The following is a 21,536-nucleotide window of genomic DNA, read 5'->3' on the forward strand; positions in this document are numbered from 1 at the left end:
ATCAGTGGTGGTCATATTGTTTCAGCTGATTGGGTTTCAAATGAACACAATACAATACAATACAATACAATACAATACAATACAATACAATACAATACAATACAATACAATACAATACACAATAATTCCCATACCACAAAAGAGTTAACTTAAATGTACAATGTAAATAAAGCTGCCATGTCTTTACATATTGACATTTAAAGACAGACATCAATAGTTTTGGACAGTAGGATACAGTCACAGAGTCCAGGCGAATACGCAAGAGGGCAGTAATTACACTTTGAACCACAAAAAAAAGCGGGAAATCTAGGAAGAAGAAGAAAAAAGTAAACGAAGAAGAAAACACAACCGGATGTTTGTCTTGTTTTGTTCCGGAGAGCGGGAGACATGGCAGAATAGATGAGACGGTAAGTTTGCTGAAGTATAGTTAAAAAAGAAATGAAAAAGAAATACAACTTTATTTGGAAATGACTGCTGTTTTGTTTGGAGATGGCGTTGAAGTTTGCTTGGAACACTGTTGGACAGCTTTTCCCCACACACCAAGCATAACCGAATCAGCTCGCTCGGGTCGACAGTAAAAATTAATCTCAAGGAAAGATATCTTTCGTTGAATCGTCTTGAGCACACTTTTATTTATTTTTTTGGCTTTCTTTGAACCACGACTTGTCGTAGGACCCTCACCCGGGTCAGAGGTTTCTTAAGTCATCAATTCTTTGATTCTTTTCTAACGTGTATCCATCACTAGCACTGTTGTCTCACGTGACCTATTCTGATTTTTGAATGACAGCAAAGGATATCATTGTTGGTGATGAAGTAACTATTCTGACAAAGTATCTCTGGCCTAGATGGAAATAAGTTATTTAACTGCCGAGTAAACCTGGTTGCCTATTAATGGTCTTTGGCGTAACAACACTTTAACTTCTTTAATTGGCTGTTTATGTTTCCAAAGATGGCATCCCAAGCGCAAGACGTCAACGTCTCGCCAGGACTCTTCGTGACTGCTGAAGGAAAGCCTCTGTCCTTCTATTTGCGACCGGGTCCCATCAAGAAAGAACTCCACCCTCTCATCAAAGCCAGGGGAGGCACCATGTGCAATGTCCAGAAGCCTGGATGCATTTTGCTGATTGACCCGGAGGCAAAAGGAATTACAGCAGGCACAGCTCATCGGTAAGTGTGCAGTGAATGTGAAAGATCTGCAGCACCTCTGTTCAAATGGCAGATTTATGTCCAGTCAAGAGATTTGGATAAGATATTAAGTATGTTAAGGAACACGTTATTGCATGGAGTAAGCAATGAGACATGACCAAGAACTGTCTAATGTGGCATTTGTGCAAGGGTGTGTACATTTTTCATATTCATTATATTTTCTATTTAGGTATGTATCTATCAAGTTCATCCACGATTGTGTGGAAAAAAATGTGCTGCTGAACCTCGAGGACTATAGAATGAAACCTGTAACAGTCCTGAAAAGTCAAACATCTAGCAAGGACAAGAGGAAGTTTCCCGGCAATCCAGGAGGTATACTCAAAATTCTACACTTGATATACGGTCATTGCATATGCGAATTTCACAAAGACATAAACGACTCAACATTGCGATTCCTGCAATCAAATCCTTTTGCTTCCCATCAGGCAGGCAAGCGTACAGCCCCAGGGATGACGCCGCCATTCTGAAATTTGTCAGCCGGCGAAAGTTGGAAGTTAAGGGCAATACTCTCTGGAAGCAGATGGAAAAAGAGTGTGTAACCACTCACACTTGGCAGTCGATGAAAGCCCGTTACAAAGATCACCTGATTCACAAACACGCAGAAGACGTCGAGGAGTCGGAAGCAACTGCTGAAAACGTGCAGGTTACTTCAACACGTTGTCTTCTTCTCCCTTACCAGTAGAGGGCGCAAAACACTAAACTCAGATTTGGCCATGCATGTCAGTGATAGAAAGTACAGATCTGCTCAACTGTTGACACAGAAATCTTGTGTTCTTGTGAATGCTTGTGTTTTGTAAAACAAAATGCATTCACAAGCATTGACAATGAGAAACACACCCGGTTACTTTGAATGTGTTCTTAACGGAAGAAAATGTTTGAAAACAGTTTCATGTGAAACAATCATTTTGATGCAGATTATACGTTTCTACAAGTCTCTTGGCATCGATGATGCTTCCCTCCAGATAGTGTTCATTGGCCTGCAAAGCATCAAGTATTTGAGACTGAAGATTTAACATAGCCCTGCATATGAACTCTATTATCTGGGTGCAGGACAGCAAAGAAGCTCAAGTGCCAGACAGTTCGTCTTCTGAAGATGATGCTGCTAATCCTCAAATGGACTCAACGCCAAAAGACTCGCCATCGACTAACCCGGCTGAAGATCTAGCTATGGTATGACAGGTGCATTCATATAGCCATAACCAATGAAGTATGGTAATATATTATGTGTATAATAGGTATGGTAATATAAGTTTACGCACTAATATATTTTGGAATCTTGCTAAATATACTCCCTTGTGTCTACAGAGTGACCTGCTCGTTGCAACTGAAAAAGGACCTTCGAGTGATACCCAATCTCTAACGCCTATCCCTCTCCAGCACGAGAAAAAAACGCTAAATGATGAGAGCAAACCAGAGGCGTCTGTTGAAGATGAAACGCGCGAGTCCTTGCGGCTGGAGGAGAGCATCGAACCAGAACCGGAAACAGACCAGCCGCAAGCAAAGGCATCACCTCTGAATAAATCACCCGAGGGCATAGATGATGACCCGACAAGTGATGATGAAGAGGAGGTTTTGCGTGTGCTTTGCCGCTCGATGCGCAAACACTTTGAGGATTGTGAGAACGAAGAACAGTCCAGCAGAACGCTCCTTTCATCCGCTCCATCATCAGCATCAGCAGGTTGTGGCAGCCACCTGGCGTCTTCCCCTCGCATCCTCAGGAAAACCAAGTTAGCCTCGCTCTCCATTCAAAAAGAGATCAGCGAGGATGAGCCGCCTTCTAAGCGAGCAAAAGGAGAAAGCTCAGCAGCAGCGGATCAGAATGATGATGAAGACGAAGAAGCAGCAGCAGCAGAAGAAGCAGAGAGTCAACAAGTGGATGCTGAGCAGCCACCACAAGCAAGTCCATCTCATGACAACCAGCCAAGTAAGGCACCCTAAATTTGAAATTGAAATGCAACCAAAAATGCAGTTAAATGGTATTTTAAACAAATTTAAGAGAATTACATGTCTGTTTTAACCACTAACCACTTAAAGCCCTTTACTAGCAGTTAGCATGAATTGCTGGCTGCACTTTGAGAAACCTTTAAGGAAAGAGCAGTTGAACATCTTAGGGCTGTGCAAAACCTGCTGTGAGACTCGCGTGCATTTTAGTTTCATCCTGAAATTTCATTTGGAAGCCAAATAACCATAAATATTTGGAGTAGTACATAGTAACAGTTAAAACAGGACAAAATGTGAGTTTATTCCTTCAATTGTTTAATTGATTTATTATTTCTTCATTTTCTTGTTTCCAGTTGAGTCGGAGCCTCAGCAGGTAGAGAAGGAGAAGAGTAAAAGCCGGAACCAGAGAATAATTGAGAGGGCCACAAAGGAGTTTTTGAGCAGCTCCAGCTCCAGTTCCACTTCAAGCGACAGCGACAGTGAGGTAGCTGGATGTACTTTGGACATCTTTGGGGCGGTTAAAGTTATATTTTCGTTGTTTGCATTCGACAAGTTGTTTACAAAGGTTAACTTGTTAGGCTGCTAGGTTTTTATTAATTCCCAGTAAACACATCCAGTGCCAAAAACAAAGAGATGTACTTCAGTCAACTTCAGGGAATATCAAATAGCATTTTTCAATTGCAACCACTGTTAAGTACCATTGAGCTCAAAAGGCACTTTTCTCTGTTTACATTGAACAATGTTCGGTGCAACAAACATAGCTCGAGAAGGAACGTTTTGCTATCAACTTGCACCATGAAGATTCATAGGTCTTCTCTTCATCCCTTAGTCTACTGAAGACGTTTTCCAAACGGCTCCAGTAAAACAATTGACCTCCTTGGACGTTTCACCGTCCCATGCCGATTCGCGGCTCACTCAACAAGAACACGGTGAAAAGCAGACCCTGTCTCAGCGACCAAGCTGTGCGGTCATGGAGGAACCTGAATCCGAACTGGATGGCGAATCTCAGGAAGAAGATGGTGTCCAGGAAGACGACGATGGCCCTCCAGAGCACGCCCAGTTAGAGGAGGACAAGCGGCGTATCAGAGAACTGATGAAGCAGACAAACCAGGTGCACCGTATGAATTATTATTTGCTTAAAATGATATATACTTTGTTTACAGCTTAATACAGTCTTTATGAATGTATGTTTTTGTTAGGTGATCTTCAAACAACAAATTGAAAACTATTTGATTTTGTTTAGTTGCTGATGTTTTTCTGTCGTACCTGCTAGGACTTGCAGTCGGTGGTTAAAGCCTTGCTGAAGACTAGCGGCGACTTCACCGCCGCCTTACGCCTCCTTTCTAATCCCGCGGCCTTCCGCACGCGGCTTTGGACCCGCCAAGACGATGACCTCCTGCGGTTGGGCGACGCAGCCGCCCTCCAGCGACTTCAAAGGAAGCACGGCGAAGTGGCCTTGGCCAAGCGGTTAGTCTTCCTCAAAATAGACAGGTGAAAATGGGGAACTGTTTCTTTTTTTTCCGTTAAGCATTCCTCATAGATAGTTGGATACTTTCATATTCTATTTGGTCGTTTTAGCCTGAATTTCCCTCTGAATGTGTGAAAGTTGTTTTATATAAGATGTGTAATAAGTAATTAAAGACCCTTCGCAAGCCACAAATGTTGTACTTGATCTCTTTAGCATGGCGGGATCATGATTTTACTCATGGGGTTGCACACAAGACACAGGTAAGTGACACAAGGTGACCGTATCGCTTAGCAAATACTTTTCTATACCTCTTTCCATGTCAAAGGCTGAATAGTTTTATTTTCTTTGTATTGTACAATGAACAGCATTTACTTTTCTGTGTTGTACGAGTAAGAAATATTAATTTTAGGTCATCAATATTTTCTATGGGAGAATCATTTTTTCAGTATTCACACAATATGACAAGAGTCAACGAATGTTTCCCTCTCACTGTTTATTCATCTTACCCCGACATTGAGCGCATTCATTATTTTTTTTGCCCCAGACCCACATGACTATGTTAATACTTGTTTTGATAAAGAAGAAAAAAAAATAACAAATGGATGGAAACAAAATTAAAGGAACCTCACATGGCCATGAATGCAACTTTTGCTACCGCCTGCATTGTAGAAGTCATTCAAAGGGGATACTAATACACACAAACAACCATTTTTAAAAAGTAGTATAAAAAAGATTTTTAGTATGAAATATTCACATCCTTGCATGTCAAGCAAGCACACATCCCTGCTTTTTTAACAGCCACTCACAGTTTTAATGCGTAAATGAACAGCCTTGTTACAAAGGCTCGTTTTTAATTGAACGTAAAATATTAAGATCCTGATGTAGAACATAATTCGTACATGCATACATCGACATACTATACGTATACGATGTACAGTGTACTGCTACTGTGAGTGGTGCTCACTCTCATTTTAACATAATCCACGGTATTATATCTTGTCAAATTATGGCAAAAGTAAAGGAATACCACACAAAAAAAAAAAAGCAAATATGTCATTAGCATCGGTGCCTTTTTGTTTAAAACGGCACAAGTTTCTAAAATATGCTACAAAAAAATACTAACTTTTTTCCAGTACAAACATGCTGGAAAAAAAGTATTTTGATAACATTCTGCTTAATTGGAAGTTATTTCAGATTATACATTAGAGTACAAACACGTTGCGGAAACATCACATCTGCCCGCGTGCGTCGTTTCTTCTTGACGCGGAATTAGCAGCGTTAGCACTGAAAAACAAGTAGATTTGTAATGTACAATGGAAGCTCTAAAGTGGAGCACCACAATGGTGGTATAATTTGGAATTCAAAGGATTTAGAAGAAATTATTTTACTCTTATGCTTGAGTGTTGGGACGAGAGGTCAAACAACATGAAGGAACCGGTGTTCCACTTTGAAGCATCCACTGTTTTAGCTAAAAGGCCTCTGGGCTAATGCAATGTACAATACAGATGATCTCTTGATGTTGCAATGCATTAAAACACACACACACACAAACACGCGCAAAAGCAACTTTAGAAGAAAGAACATGAAGGCGATTTTGGACGGTACCTTTGGTTTTTGCTAAGGAGCTTCAAGGGCTCTGTTTGGTTTTAATCATATTCTGGGTTTGTGTAATGAGGGCGGTGTTCTTTGCTTTTGGAATCATGTATATATGCTGCACAAGGCTAGAGAAGAGCATTTTACGTTAGGATGCAAATAATGTGCTTCCTGTTAGTGAATATAAGGCATTACTCTTGAATGAGAAAAAATGCGACTGAAAGACACACAGACAAACCTGAATTAAAGCGTTATGCGCTATAGAAAAACACCTGCTTTGGTTAGAAGGCTAATTGTATCGGTTTTAGGAGAGAAATAAAGAAGCTCGTCTATATGCAAGTCCAGCCCCATTGCATAGAACTTCTGTAGTGCACTGATGCATTTAAAAAAAAAAAAAAAAAAAAAAAAGGGCTGTGCTCTTTTCCCCCTTTTCAACAGCAAAACATTCTGGCAATAACAATCCAAATATCTAAAAGTGAAAGTAATTTGTAGCCGGGTCGTAGTCTGATTTTATCGGTACACAATAGGGCCTCAGAGTTTCCAGAGTTGGGATTCGTAAATCCTAACTCTTAGTCTTAAGATTCAAGTCCCAAACAAGTCCTCAGTTATTAGTCTTGGCTCCGGTCTAGTCACAAATTATCTCAGGTCAAGTTACCTTTTTTTAATGCAGTCATATCCACAGTATCCGGTCTCAATAAAGAGATAAAGACAAATTAGGTCAGATATTGTTGGCCATTAGGTGACATTTGACTCCCAGCTGTTCCATCTCGGTCATTTTGACCTTTTCAAAAGGTGAGTAGTATTACTTTATTTTTGAAATGTAGTCATCCTTTTCATCCATGCGCTTCCCCCATTAGGATTCCAGGTATTATGGAGCCTATCTCAGATTTGGGCAAAAGGCTAGCACACCCTGGATCAATCACGGGGGCAGTTACATCCAAACAAGCAATTGCTCTCACTGGAGAAAATTAATGCCAGCACGGAGAGCCCTGAGCTGAGATTTGAACGGACGACTTCATAAATGTGAGTTACACGTGCTAACTGCTAAACCGACATGCTACACCATTTAAAGCATTAACGCCACAAAACCTTAACACGTTCACTAACACTTTAACTTATGTCACTCTCAGGCTTCCTCAAAGGGTGAGTCGTTTTACTTTATTCCACCAATATTTGCTTTTGGTACACGGTGTAAAACAATGCCAGTATCATGGACGGTATGACGTGGATTTTCAAAGATGGGATTGACTTGGCACAACCTTGTTGCATTTTCAAAAAGTGACGGGAATTTGTTGCATTATGTCGTAATCCTACTAACCTGACAAACAAACAGACAGCGACCGCTCAATGGCGGTTACACAGGGTGTAGACTTTCAAAATGACCTATAACCCGAGTAAATAGCCCAAGAGGAAAAGAGCACCCCTTTCTCTGACAACCCTCACCTCCGACTCAACTAAATAGTAACAAAAGCACCAAGATTCTGAGCCGACCTCAGTGAGCATTTGTTTTTCTTGTCGTGGTTGTCGTCACACACCACCGCGTCCCCGAACAGTCATCAACTGATGGGGACTTCGGCATTGACGTCCTTGTCCGAGATCTCGTCCTGGACGTCGTCTGTGTTCCCTGAGTCGCTGCTGGCGGCGGAGCTTAACGACGGCGAGCTCCTGCCGCCTTTGATCATACGCCGGCAAGTCTCCATCTGTACATCCAGGCCTCGCTTCATACTGCACATCTCCATGTACTCGTGCAGGTGGCGGTTCATATCGCTCTTGGCCGTGGCCAGCTCCATCTGAAACCATCAAAGAAAGAGAAATTCCTGTTAATGAGTAAAGGTCTTGGGTGTTCACATAAGAAGTATCGATAATACTCAATATTTTTAAAGAGCTCACACAGTTACCTGTCAAACTTAATTTAAAATATATATTTTCAATCGTTCGTTGCAGCCAGAATATTTTTAATTTATCCCCCTACAATTTTCTTAAAAAGTTTCACATCTGATTTGTTTGGGATTAAAAAAACATTTTACCAAAAAATTCACGAAACAACCCAGGCGTAACTTAGCTCCTCCCCAGACGTACTACGCATCACCTCAAGCTATTGTAACAATAGCGTGACTGAATCCACTGTACCTCAATCTGCCCGATGGTGTTCTGGTACTCCTCCTCTCGGTTCTTAAAAAGCGACTCTGTTTCGTGGATGAGGCTGCCGAGACTTTTGTCATGGGAGTCCTTGGAGGGAACATTAAGGAGGTTAGACTGCTCAATCATCCGAAGTCGGTGGGGTGGGTTGGGGACTCACCGGTTCCGTGCCTTCGCCTCCCCCGTCGCTCGGTAATGCGTTTGCACAGGACGGTACCGCCGCCGCCGCTGTCATGATGCCGCATGGCACGTTGTAGTTAGCGAAGTCCTCCCACAGCAGCAGCGTCTCCTCGTTCTCCTCCCAGGTCAGACTGTCGCAGTCGTCGTCCAGGTCGAACGTCTCTCGCCTGGCAACAGAGGAGTTATCTGAACAGTGGCTGTATAAGATGAAGTGAGAGACAGAAAAGGGGAAAAGAAAAGAGGAGAGAGAACACTAGTAAGGCAAGGTTAAGCAAAGATGACATACAGAGAAGACGTAAAGAAACGTTAGTGGTTAGTCTCTTAGGATCAACAATGAGGGAAGAAACAGGTTGACAATCAAAGGGTGCAATACTCCATGGGAACACTAGAGAGAGTTGAGGTGCCATAGTCAACAAATCCACCAGCTTTGGTTTACAAAAGCACTTTTTTGTTTTGGTGCAGAGGTGATCACATGGCTGCACTGGGTGTGAGTGTGTGAAAGTCACGCTTACAACTGGTTTAGCATGCGTTTCATCTCGTCCGTAATGTTGAGCGTGTCCTCCTCCAGAGGGCTGGGCTCCGCGTCCATCTCGGAAACGTCCTCGTTGGACACCGCCTTACGCTCTTTCCTTTTACAGCTCACTGAGGCACTCTGCTAAAAACGCACATGAATAAACAGTTGTTTAATGTGGCGACCCCTAACGGGAAAAGCCGAAAAATGAAATGCATGTTTGTAAAATGGCTTCTTGACTTGAGATCTAGACACAGACCAACAATTCTTTCATGTTGACGTCATTGTTGGAATCGTTCCGTTTTTAAGGGAACTACTACCCACCTTCTCTGGAAGCGACCTGGCCGAGCTGGCACTGAACATCTTGGACATGTCCTCCGAGTTGCGCTGCTGCGCCACATCGCATAGCTTGGCCGTGATGTCGATGCGTCTGCAGATGTCCATGTCCACCCGTCGTGCTTTCTCCTGAATCTTGAAATCCAGGTCAGACATTTGCTACATGGAGAGGGGAAACACTGTGTTTGAATCCATCTCATGTGGGACGATTCAATCATTACTATTAATTTTTTATTTTTTTTTGTACTTCATCCACTACACAGATCTGATTGTTTGTAATAGACACTGTATTTAAGATTGGTCACAAATGCAGATCGGGTGAATGTTTAAGACAAGATAAAAGCCCGCAGTGAACCCCTGCGAGGACGTTTGAGGGTGAAAACGCCAAAATATATATCAGAAGTGTCTTTTGTTTAGATGGTCATGGCGTTTTGGGGGCTTGAATATGTACAAATTTGAAACCGCCTGGATGTGACATGAAAATGTTCTCAACACCGATTGGCTGTTGCTGATGAGGCACGTCCTGGGACTGGGTGTGTCATACAAAGTTAATTGGGTTAGTTTTTTGGGACGCAAAACAAACACGACTACCAATGATTGTGACCACGTCTAAGAATCAGTACAAAAAAAGACCTCTACAAAAACTTCCATACCACTTACCCGTCTCTGGATTAGAACAAGATGAAGAAAAGCACAGAAAAAAAACAGATATTTGTTTAAAAAATGAAAATTAAAGTCTGAAAGAACAAGCAGGATGAAGAACAAAAGAATTTAGGCCTATCTATCCCTGAGCAAGCATACGGTGGGAGCGGCCCACTGCAGTACCTCAACCCTTTATATCACCGGGAAGCACAGCCGGCACGGAACAATACAAGCACTACACAAAACAGGAAAAGGCCTTTAAAGTTCTACATCACTTATTTCAATGGGAAAATTTCTTGGATATCTGCCTCTAAATTCTTCTAAGGACGAAAGGGTTTCCCAGTTTAGCACTTGTAACAACAAAAGTACGGGCGTGACGGTTTAATCAGCACTTCAATCAGTACTTACGTCGCTCATGAGGCTTTTGAAGACCACCAGTTCCGCCTTTAGTCTCTCCACCTTGTCATTTAGGTCATCCTGAATCTCGGATGACTCTTTGGCGCGCTGCGTAGACATCGGGGAATTAAAATGAAGATCAACAAGGCTTAATTAACAATACCGTTGCGTACCGTGCGGACTTAATGATGTCGACACCTTTGTCGTCATTCATTACAGTAGTTTGATAATGATCACATTGATTTTCCTGGTGTTCGTGTTGAAGTCATTGCACTCAATGTACTTGGTCTCCCACACAACAACGCATCATTCTGTGTGCTATAAGGTTATTGCCCCCATGGGATGCCACTCCGCCTCTTTTTTTGCTGACCGCCAAGCCAAACATGCACAGTCAGTCGGAGCAAACACGGAAAGAGGTCACCGTGCTAACGGTATCATCTGGACATGGACCTTTTGCCTCCAGGTGTGTTTACTGGATTTCTGTGAAACTTTATGGAATAGTGACACATGTACCAAGAGAGAACTGATAAAAGGCAGATAGAGGAATTTATTTGCTTTTTTTTTTACCCATTGCATTATTCAACAGGAAGTACCCCCTGCCTCAAAAAGCTAACATTAGTCCCATTGGTTTTATCCTAATGCTAGCTAACTTATGGTTTGTGTTTTATGTTGACTGCCTCATTCTAGTCTGAGCTCGCTCATAAACGGCCTTTTGCCACAACGTGAGGAACAAACTTGACATCTTTGTAATATTTTTCTTTACTAATTGTTGAATTTATACGGATGTTTTAGTCCCAATTGGATTACCACACACTGTTCAATGTCATGCATTGATATGCTTGAGGAAAAAACATTTCTTTTCCAACCTGGTGTAGGGATTCCACTGAAGACTCCAGCTTCTCGCGTTTGTACAGTTCCTCTTCCCACCTGTGAAGACAGTACAAAGGTGGGTCACTTACTATCCAGGGTCTCCTGAGGGTAATGAGACCGAGGTGTAATGTCTGGATAATCCCGCTGTCTCTGATTACACAATACCTTTGACACACCCCACTGCCTCACTGAAGGAGACTTAAGTCATTTCACAACTGGCAAAGCGTCTTTTGAACGTGTGTACATCTGCACATGATATTTAACTTTAAACACACCCAATTCCATTTGTGCTAGCTCAACTACAAGACACTGACATTTATAAATTGTGCGTCTAAATGATCCTAGACTTGGTAGAAGTAGAAGAAAGAAGTGTAGAAAGAAGTTGAATAAATGACTTGGTCTGGTCTTTCTTTTTAAAAACTAGAAGTGAAGTTGACCACAAAATGCTACTGCTATCGCTAGCAGTGATGCTTTGAGGTCATCGGGTTGCTTTCAAACTGCAGTCCCATTCTTAATGATGCACTGAGGCATTGGCCGACAGTTATACAGTACCTAAAAATAACGCTGTAGACCTCACGGTGGCTGCGTGCTAAATATGGCAGCGCTTGTCTCTTTGCCCCTGCATTGACACCTCCTATCACTCATCAACTGCAGCATGGGCGGCCATACCCTGCAGCATACTTGTGGATTTAGACCGACGACTGCATCATATTACAATGCTGTGTGATGTGAGCTCACAGGCTGAGTCACACACAAAGATGTGGAGGTTGAGAATGGACAATGGCTTCATTGAGCCAGAAGTGTACGCAAGTACTAGGTCATACATGACAGCTTTGGGAACCCACCAAGGGAATACAGTATGGATTTTATCATTAATACAGAGAAGTCATGTGTATAAAGAAGCTTTTTTGGTAGCCCTTCTAGTGTTGTCTTTCGTCTTTCGGTGGTACGTATCAACTGGTGGAAAATTATCCTTACCAGTATTTACCAGTCCATGTTTTTAAGACCACCATTGGATTCTGGAAAAACCCCAAAGGCTTTTTGCCATTAAGAGACAACAACAACACGCTGAGAAGTCACTTTGGGCCACACAAGATGCGTCAGTGGCTATTCACTTTCTCAACAAACCTCGACTTTGTTCCCCATTTCAATGTACTCTGTCTAATTAGGGAGAAATCTTCCTTGGCAGGGTGTGAAGGTTTCTTTAAAAAAAAAAATATGCTGGCAGCGCGGCTTCACGAAACCCACAGAACCCCCTCCCCCCAGTCTGCATCACAAGACATCTTATTTTTGAATCCTGTCTGTGATCCCCAGAAAAGTCATTTAAAACGATCTATGGACAGAAGGAAAGCCAACTTGTGGCACTAATTTTTAGATTTTTAGGAGTAATCTATTACACAGACGATGGAGTTTGACTACAGGATTTTACCCCGGAGCTCTGAATTTTGGAGCGCTATTTGCAGGATTAGACAGAACTGCTTCTCAATTCACTTCCTGGAAATTTTTTCTGGATGAGGGACTTTAAGATTCTATGTGAACACAACACAATCGTGGCCACAGAAACCTTGGACTTCCAGGAATAAATGTAGCAAGAAGTTCCAAGTAGTGGGGCCTGAATTTTACATCCAGTGTAATTTATCGAGGTGCTGCTAGTGGGAGGTAATACCTTGAGAAAGGGTTTAGAAGTAAATAATTATTCTTAGAGAGGTGTTGGCGTCATTTTCTTAGTTTCTGGATCTATTCCTGTTCCCTCAACACCTATTTTGACATTCCTGTCTATTATTTTGGACAAGAAACCCAATGAACAGGCTTGTGCCACTGTTCCACCTAGTGGATTGGAGGAGTAGCGCAGTTACTTGTTTCTTTCCCGTGTCATCCAATTTGCTTCAATATTACCATCACTTCGGATTGCTATGCAAGACAATGGGCCATTTTAGTTCCAGGACCTAACAATACAAGTTTCTGGTCCTTTTGGCCAACTGAAAAGCATCAATTTCTCAAACCTTTCAAGTTTGTTGAGTCAATGACACCCTTTCAGCTAAACTTTGTGACTCGTCTAAGTAGAGTCCCCTTACAAGGACAAAGCAGCAGGATGCTCGGAGCCCGTCTTACCGACCGCAGCTCAAATTCTCTGTCACTCGCATCCTATAAATCAACATCTGTGTGCTACTGCTGTGCCTGGTGAAAATAAATTAGAACCACAAACACATTTGGCTGTCTAATATACTATAATGATTAAATAAATAGATATGTGTGTATATACTATATTTTATATATCTTAAATCTTCTTAGCTTTTGTTAGCTAGCAGTTAGCTTTTAAATGTACAGTACCCCCATTTCTGTAAGCTACAATGAATGAGATGCGCCGTTATCAACAGACTGCAACAAAGTATGTCAAAGGAGGTTTTGAAAAATGTGTTTCAAATGGGAAAATAATTTTTCCACGCACTTCTCTAGCCAGCAGCAACATTCCAGCAGCACAAAAACTCCCCGGGTCACATGTGTGCGTGTCTGGGAGTAACATTCGCGCTACGTCGTTTTCCCACAGGAGGATTCGCACGTCTTGGCAAAGAGCGCACATCCAAAGCTGATGTTCTTAGGCGTGCTTCTTTTTAATCATACACCTGCTGTTATGATCCGAGCACTAAAACATCACTCATGTTTTGTCATAATCAAAATGATATGGCACAAAATGTTTTCACTTGATGTCTGTACTGCGTTGTTAGTGAACGCTTATCTAACATCCTCTGTTCACAAAACAATAGAACACACACAGAGGTGTGGTTGTGAACCATTCTTTTAGACAAGTCCTTGATTAAACTGTAAAATGTGCACCAAGACATTATGAACTCGTTAATCTATAATCAATAAATTATATTGAAAAATAACAGCATGCAGCATTTTATTCCTATCTAGACACTATTCCTACAGAGATTTTCATAAAAAAAAACAAAAAAACAATCAGAGTACATAAGCACGTCAGATAAAGAAGAAAATGCTTAACACATAAATGTAGTGTCAACATGCTAAACTAAGGCCCAACTGGTAGAGACGTTTTTGAGTCCAATGTTTATCCCGACATTCGGCCAAATAAAATTGGGATATCAGATTAATGAAAAATACATATGTAATAAAAGTATTTTCATCCCTTAATGTTTACAACAATTACAATGTGAATTAGATGCAGAGCATTTGACATTCTTAGGTACTTTGCTTTTCGGCGTAGAAAAATGGGTCAGGTTGTTTTTTTGTTTTTGTTTTTTTTTGCATCATGTTATCATTCCAATGTCATGATTCTCATGAGGGCAGCGGGAAGCAGAGGAAGTGTCATATGACAACAAGCGTGGCTCGATACCACAATTCATTTGGGAAACTTGAAGTCAGCTAACTTGCACAGACGACAAGGAGTCTTGTCATTTATTGCTGGTCCTTCATGCGGATTCCCGACCTTCTCGCAGAGCAACGCGAGGCTTTCCCTGACAAAAGTGGGTCATCGATTAAGTGTCAGGACACTGCATGATCTATAACAACCTCAGAGAGACGTGCACTAATTGGTCGGGTGAGGTTGTCCAGGGACTATGGGGGGAGGGTCATTCCATTTACTGTCCCGTCCTCCACTCTCGCCACATGTGAAGTGAAGATCACTGGCCTGCATCCAATGTTAGCTCAGTCAATCGTGCACAGGAAGGGCACATCTGGCTACTCAGCTTTTAGTTCCTTCGTCGAGTCTAGACACCTCGCAGATATGATTACGTCAAACAGTGGCGCGGTTAGAACGTGACCGCAGACTGGATAAAGAAGCATTGGGACCTCCAACAATGACGTGCCAGAGGGTCCCATAGCAACCCAACAAAATGGTGGTAATAATCCAACCCATTTTGTGGATTGAGACCACAACGTTTCTTCCGAGCTTTGTGATAATTGTATCGCTGGAAATTACTTGCAACTACAAGTCTTAACTGCACTTTGGCTGAATAGGTGTGTCATTAATTTCACCATTTCGCAGGAATGTTGTTTCATCAAGAAACGAGCCGCATGATGGTGACGTCACACATCTACACCACAAAATGAGCCTGGGAAAGAAAAAGTTGCCTTTTCTTATCATGGTGAGTTCAAAAAAAAAATCCTTACATTTGATGTCATTTAGATGCAAAAAAAAAACAAAAGGTCATTTCTTCTATATGTCATCATTCACACGTTTGAAATTGGTTGAGTTTTAAATATAGTCATTGAACAATTAATAGCAAAATGAAAAAAAATCGATCTCATTCATAACACTTTTGAATGATGTTATCTACAAAAAAAGAAGTTAACCACCTGAGGGCACGCTGTGAGTGTTACCTAGTGAGCACTGGAGTTTGCCAAAACACATCCAGTAAGGTGTGCGTGGGGTAATTATCTCCAACACACCTCTTTTTAAAGTGTTACTGAATCATCAACGTTTGAGGGACAGACAGACAAACCAACCAATGGTTTATTTACAGTCAACCCTTAATCATGATTACAGTATGGTGTTCGACTTTCAGTTTCGTCCTTTCACATAACATTTAAAACTTTGATATGGACTTTATTTGTATTTTTTTCTCTCTTTACATAAAACTACGGATGTTACTCTTTTGAGTGTGTTAAGTACTTTTATCATGCTGCAACATGAAAGATCAAGTTGGGGAAGGAGAGGGTGGGGAAGTCTTCCTTTTCCAAGAAATGTGCCTTGTTCTTTCAAATTTAAAGCGCAAACAGGAAAAGGCCTGCCTGTCAGGGCCGCATTCAACTAAAGCACGTGAAAAGAAGATAAAGATGTTCACGGCTGGCATAAATCTCATGGATGTCTACGGACAAATAAAACAGCTAGACAAACACTTTTTTTGTGTGGCACGCACACCTGTGGATGACTTCACATGGCAACAGCAACGCCATTCAGGAGATGTTTACTTCATGACCGCAACTATTTCAAGCACAGAATGTTCCTACATGTTCCTATGAAAATGACCGGCACTGACTGGCCACTGTATTAGGTACACCTGAACAGTCTCATAGTTTCCCAACCGTTATTGAACTAAGTCGCTTATATTACGCTACGTAAAGAAAATCTCACGGAACACCGCCAAACTAAAATCTGACAAAAAATAGAGAAGTACACCAAGTTGATGTACAGTAGTGTCTCTCTATATTGCTGACAGATAGATAAGCAAAGTTACATTATTTATAGTAAGAATTAATTAAGGAGGAATTTATTTGCTATGGAAACAAGTGATAGTAAAAGAGAGTGAGTATATTTTGAGAGACTGTTAACTGTGACCATTTGGTCTAATTACGGACTGCAACTGTGCATTTCGGTTGCCCGCAACCCAAATGAGAAATAGAGCTACGGAAAATGAATAGATACACACACACACACACACACACACCCATACACACACAATCTTGGTATGACATTACACATTTGCCAAACACAATCACTGCCACGCCTTGCGCAGCAGCATCTCCCAGAGAGAAACAAGATTTTACAACATAATAGTTCAGGAGACGGCATGCATCGTCAACGTGGGGATCAACAGCTTTTACACGCAAACACATCCAAACACAGCCTATTAAACCAGAATTAAGACCGATTAAGGACTCGGCTGGATTTAGCTGAAGTCGACAATGAACTGAATTGCTGTGTGTTTGCATCTCGGAAAAAATGTTTTGCATCACAGGAAAGGCTTTTCAAATAGCACAGATGATATATGTGTCTTGCTTTCTCTCACTTGTCAAACTGTTTATACATGTCAAAGATTACAACTGGTAGTGTAAACATACTTTAATGGTCAAAAACCCGGCAAAAGATATCAGAATTAGAAACACTCCTAACGTTAGTGGTGGAAGCTAGTTCACTTCCAAGTTTATTCCGATTTTAAAACTTCTTTTTACCTTTAGGAAATAATAACATATTTTTACATTCCTCTGTGGGTGGGTGGTGACCAGTTTAGGGTGTGCCCCGCTTACTTTCCCAAAGACAAGCACGAGGATGAATGTATGAATAAATTTACCTCATCTGAAAGACTGTTGATATACCTCAGTAGGTGCTGCCATTTTGGTTCGCAAAAGGCTTATATATTAGATATATTGAGACAATGAGGAATATTTAAGTGTTGATGCAAAAATAAATTTTTCATATTGATAGTCGACATGTGGTCCCGTGCAGGTCAGTAGCCCAGACAGATAAGCTCATTTGGGAGGTTTAACCTTTTCTCACCTTCACAGATCGTCGGGCAACTTATCTAAGGCCTGCGGCACACGGAGAAGTGTGGCCGAATACGACCAAACCGGAAAATCGCAAACAAATTACAGTCAGCGACTCACACCCGCACACCAGGCGATTACTGTAAAAATCGCATGTATAGTCAACTTATACACACATAAACAGTACTTTGAGCTCAGCTTTGTAGCAGGCAGGAAGTGCTCCAGTCCCTGCCAGGACGGAGGTCGGAGCCTCCAACACGAGGCGAAGGCTTAAGAGAAAATCTCTTTCCTGAATAGAACCGCCTGGATTATTGGCAGGGTTGCAGCAACATCAGATTTGGACCACTTTGCACTGTAACCAGTCAGCTGTCTGTTTTTTCAAAAAGCAGATGCTGAGCTTTAACCTCTTGAAAAGAACGGCAAATGAGTCTCTTCGGTCAATTGTTCAATATTGATCAGCACACATCCATAGCTATAATCAGCCATGTTCAATAATTCATGCAGGCGGCGGGCAGACTCTGTAGTTCACGATCCACCATTTCCTACATTTTACCATCTCACACTTTTTTTTTTAACACAGCAGCACTTTTTTTAATGCTTTGTAGAGTAGTTTGAAACCTTTCCATATATGACACGAACCACAGAAAATGATGACAATCAATGAACATTTTTTTTAGAAGTCACACTTATTTGGCCTCAGCTACATCAGCCATGTTAAAAGCAACTGGATTCATTCCTAGACATAAGATAAAATATCACCGGCCCTTTAAGAATCAAGAGACAACATTACATTGCAGTGTTCAGTCCATGTGGAAAAAACGATCCCCAGATGTATTGTTTCTTCTGCTGTCTAAGGAAAGAGCATTTGGACTTGGATAGAAAATAAAGTGGAAAACCCATTGACCGCCAAGTGCGACATTTGACGGCGATGTCAAAAAATTGACATGGAACGTGCACGTTGTCACACATTCTCATTACACGTCTTCCATTTTGTCACACACTAGCATGTGCCCTGTTAAGTATGTGCTGAGCTGTGTGATATACAAAGCTCGCCCTATGACACTTTTAACTTGTGTCATTGTTTTTTTGCCATTTGCGCATGTGTCGCTGCATATGAGGGTTGTAAATCAACGGCTTTGTCGTCAGCCCTTGAAAAAAATCATGTGGGTTACGACTCTCCTGCCACTGTGCGAAAACACGTGCGTGCCTACATAGCATGACGGAGCAAAATGAAACCCGCCGTTCCTCTCCTGGCTCCTCAGCATAATGGACACGATACGAACGAGTGCCGAAATCCATTTTTTGATTGGTACGTTGCACATAGCAAAGCTTTAATAAATCATTGGGGTGGGGATAAGGCAATGGGACAGAGGGTGCCTTACAAAACAGCCCGCATAATACAGGATTTAGGGGGGGGGGGTGGAATGAAGGAATGGCTGAGCACAAAGAACCGGGGCCTCGACGGAATGGAAGACAGTGGGCGTGTGGGTGGTGGGGTCTCTCAGGAGTGAAGGCTGAAACGTGACGGCAGTTAAAAAGATTTAGGCGACGGGACAAAACGAGCAGTAAAGTAACGAAGCAGAGGAGACACATTGTTGGCTCCTGGAAAGTGGCGGTGGGCTCTTGCTGCTTAACTCTATGGAATGAATTTGGAATAAAATTAAACACTACCTGTGAACTTCTTCTCACACATTTTTTAGGGAGGACAGGGCTGAAACGGATAATTGTATGGACTGTAATAATCAAGGTGTCTATTTAATTTATTGTGCAGTTGTTCCGGCATTTGGGAAACATTTATGTGTTGGTATAGGCTGCTGTTTTGGTTAGCAATAAATTTCAAATGGCTCAGCAGTAAATGCCATTGTGTTCATGAGTGGTTGGTTTTCTGCTCTTTCTTAAGGCAATGGCAATTTGATGCGTTGTACAGACATTTTGATGGAATGTGGCACTTTTATTAAATAGTTGGTTGTCTTTCTGTTCCTTGTACTTGAGGGAGGCAAATATTTGTGGTTGACAGGCCCAACGTCTATTAAGGGAATGATCACTACTCAGCACAAAATGTTTCCACCAGCAGGCTCACATTTTTGGTCATGGAGGGAGTATTCAGCAGTAAGAATATTATGTGGAACTCAGGGAGTGGTCTGGACAGGATATTCAGTTTCCCATAAAGGGGGGGAAAGAAGGAGGGGGGCTCATACATTCTGTGTCAGTGAGTCAAAGTCTTACTAGGGAAGTAAGCATTGGTCATCGCTGACCTCACAGACTGTGGAAATGCCTCTCTGTTTGAATCACGGCGGCACACATGCACAGCACGGACGGAAAGCCACTTTGGCACACTTCCCGACTGGCCTGTGACAAATAGGCTGTAAAGGAAATCCTTGAGAGGAATCATGTCTTCTTTTGACTTGAATATAGAGAGAAGAATCTGCTCTTCCAAATTCCAATTTGCTACACACCCTCAAGAGGAAGAACAAAATCAGTCTGCACAATTACTATAAAGTGCTTACACTGTGGCACACTCTTTTATAACTGGGATGTAAATGTCTTCAGAACATTCAAACTGGTTGAAATGGGAAACAGCACAAATCTGCCATTGGTTAGCATATCGCCTCACAGTTCAGAGGTGTGTGGAGTTTGCATGTTCTCCCCATGCCTCCTCCATGCACTCCGCTTTCCTCCCATATTCCAAAGACAAGCATGGTAGGTTCAATTAGCACTCTAAATTGTCATTGGGTGTGAATGTTGGTTTGTTTACATGTGCCGTGTGATTGGCCGGCAACTAGTTCAAGGTGTTACCCTGCTTACCGCCTAAAATCAGCTGACACACCCGAGACTGTTGTTGGGTTTAAGTGGTTCACATAATGGAAGGAGGGATATTCTAGCAAGCTTTTTCTAACTTTTTATTTGCTTTCCATCAGAACCCAAAAGGTTTTGTAATTTCACTGACTAGTACTAGTCTATTTGAGGGAAGCCTTTACTTTTCATGAGTTTAATATACCCAGGGCAGTGAGTTAATTGACAAAAAAAAAAAAAAAGTGATGTCTTTGGATCACGAGCTATCCGTTCCCACATAGAAAGCTCAGGTAGTTCACGTAGATGTGGTATTCTTTGGATGCTGGTCAGCGCATTCACTGGCGTGTCACTCACCTTCTCCTATACTCGTCCCTCTCCCGCTTCACTTTAGCCAGAACGTTGTAAAGCGCTCTCAGCTCCGGTGTGATGGTGTCTATCTGCACGCCCACCCCGTCCGGGTGCGTCCACGACACACCGGGCCCCCGCAGCGTCTCCAGGCGCTCCCCTTGTTTGCGCACATGGGTGAAGGACCAGATGGTGCCGGGTAGCTTGGACTCGACTCCGCCGTCTGTCTGCACGGTCACGTCACGGCCGTACAGCCCGCGGTAGTGCGGCCTCTGCAGCGCTTGCTGCAGCTGGCTCTCCAGCAACCGGTTCCGCCGCTCCAGTTCGTGGACCTTAGCCAGGAAGCAGCGGAAGCGCAGGTTGAGCGTCTTGAGGACGTGGATGTTGGAGCCCAGGTCGTTCCGCAGGGCACTGGTGCCCGCCGGGGGCGAGTGCCCGACCGGAGCGGGTGCACCATCAGGGAAGAATAGCGAGCTCATGTCGAGAAAAAAAAAAAAAAGGTCAAATAAGAGGCACCGATGGTATCATCATCACCATCACCATCCAGTGGAGGGTCGACACATTTGACGCAGACAAGCGCGACTACTCCCCGTCCTGCTCCTCCAGCTTGTAGTCATCAGTCACAAAACTACCGGCCACATTCTCCTCCTTAAACCGTTTGCCGTGCGCTTAGAAGCGGACACCACGGCAGAGCAGAAGCCGGCTTCTCCTCTCCTGAGCTGCGTGCAAAGATCATGTTGCACGCTGGTAGAAAAAAAATAACATATATACAGGACACACAATCGCACACACATCCAGGCCACACCCCCTCCGCCTCCTTCCTCGCGTCCTCGGGTCACTTCCTGTCTGATGCATGGAACGCGTAGAATATTGGAAATAAAAATCTGTCTA

The 21,536-nt window shown here is 42.5% G+C and overlaps 2 protein-coding genes across 4 annotated transcripts; one reads left to right on the top strand and one right to left on the bottom strand.

Moving 5' to 3' along the window:
- Positions 1-314: 314 nt before the first annotated feature.
- On the top strand, positions 315-5,595 carry terf2ip (telomeric repeat binding factor 2, interacting protein). The gene is made up of 9 exons (XM_085924207.1): positions 315-407; positions 950-1,167; positions 1,376-1,518; positions 1,632-1,849; positions 2,257-2,376; positions 2,512-3,130; positions 3,501-3,631; positions 3,977-4,258; positions 4,421-5,595. The coding sequence occupies exons 2-9, from the start codon at positions 950-952 to the stop codon at positions 4,640-4,642; spliced, it is 1,953 nt and encodes a 650-aa protein (XP_085780333.1). The 5' UTR covers positions 315-407; the 3' UTR covers positions 4,643-5,595.
- A 997-nt stretch (positions 5,596-6,592) lies between these two features.
- iffo2b (intermediate filament family orphan 2b) lies at positions 6,593-21,413 on the bottom strand. 3 transcript variants are annotated; one of them, XM_085924210.1, is made up of 8 exons: positions 20,655-21,413; positions 11,279-11,339; positions 10,425-10,520; positions 9,363-9,533; positions 9,040-9,179; positions 8,508-8,724; positions 8,339-8,437; positions 6,593-7,998 (listed from the first exon to the last, which is right to left on the bottom strand). In XM_085924210.1, exons 1-8 carry the CDS (start codon positions 21,122-21,124, stop codon positions 7,765-7,767), a joined length of 1,488 nt encoding a protein of 495 aa, XP_085780336.1. In that variant the 5' UTR covers positions 21,125-21,413; the 3' UTR covers positions 6,593-7,764. The 3 variants fall into 3 exon arrangements, with proteins under 3 accessions (XP_085780336.1, XP_085780337.1, XP_085780335.1); XM_085924211.1 differs by having other exon boundaries at positions 8,508-8,694; positions 9,040-9,182; XM_085924209.1 differs by having other exon boundaries at positions 9,040-9,182.
- Positions 21,414-21,536: the final 123 nt, after the last annotated feature.

Source organism: Syngnathus leptorhynchus, chromosome 11, assembly GCF_054491065.1.
Source record: "Syngnathus leptorhynchus isolate UIUO chromosome 11, UIUO_Slep, whole genome shotgun sequence".
In the NCBI taxonomy this organism is placed as follows: domain Eukaryota; kingdom Metazoa; phylum Chordata; class Actinopteri; order Syngnathiformes; family Syngnathidae; genus Syngnathus; species Syngnathus leptorhynchus.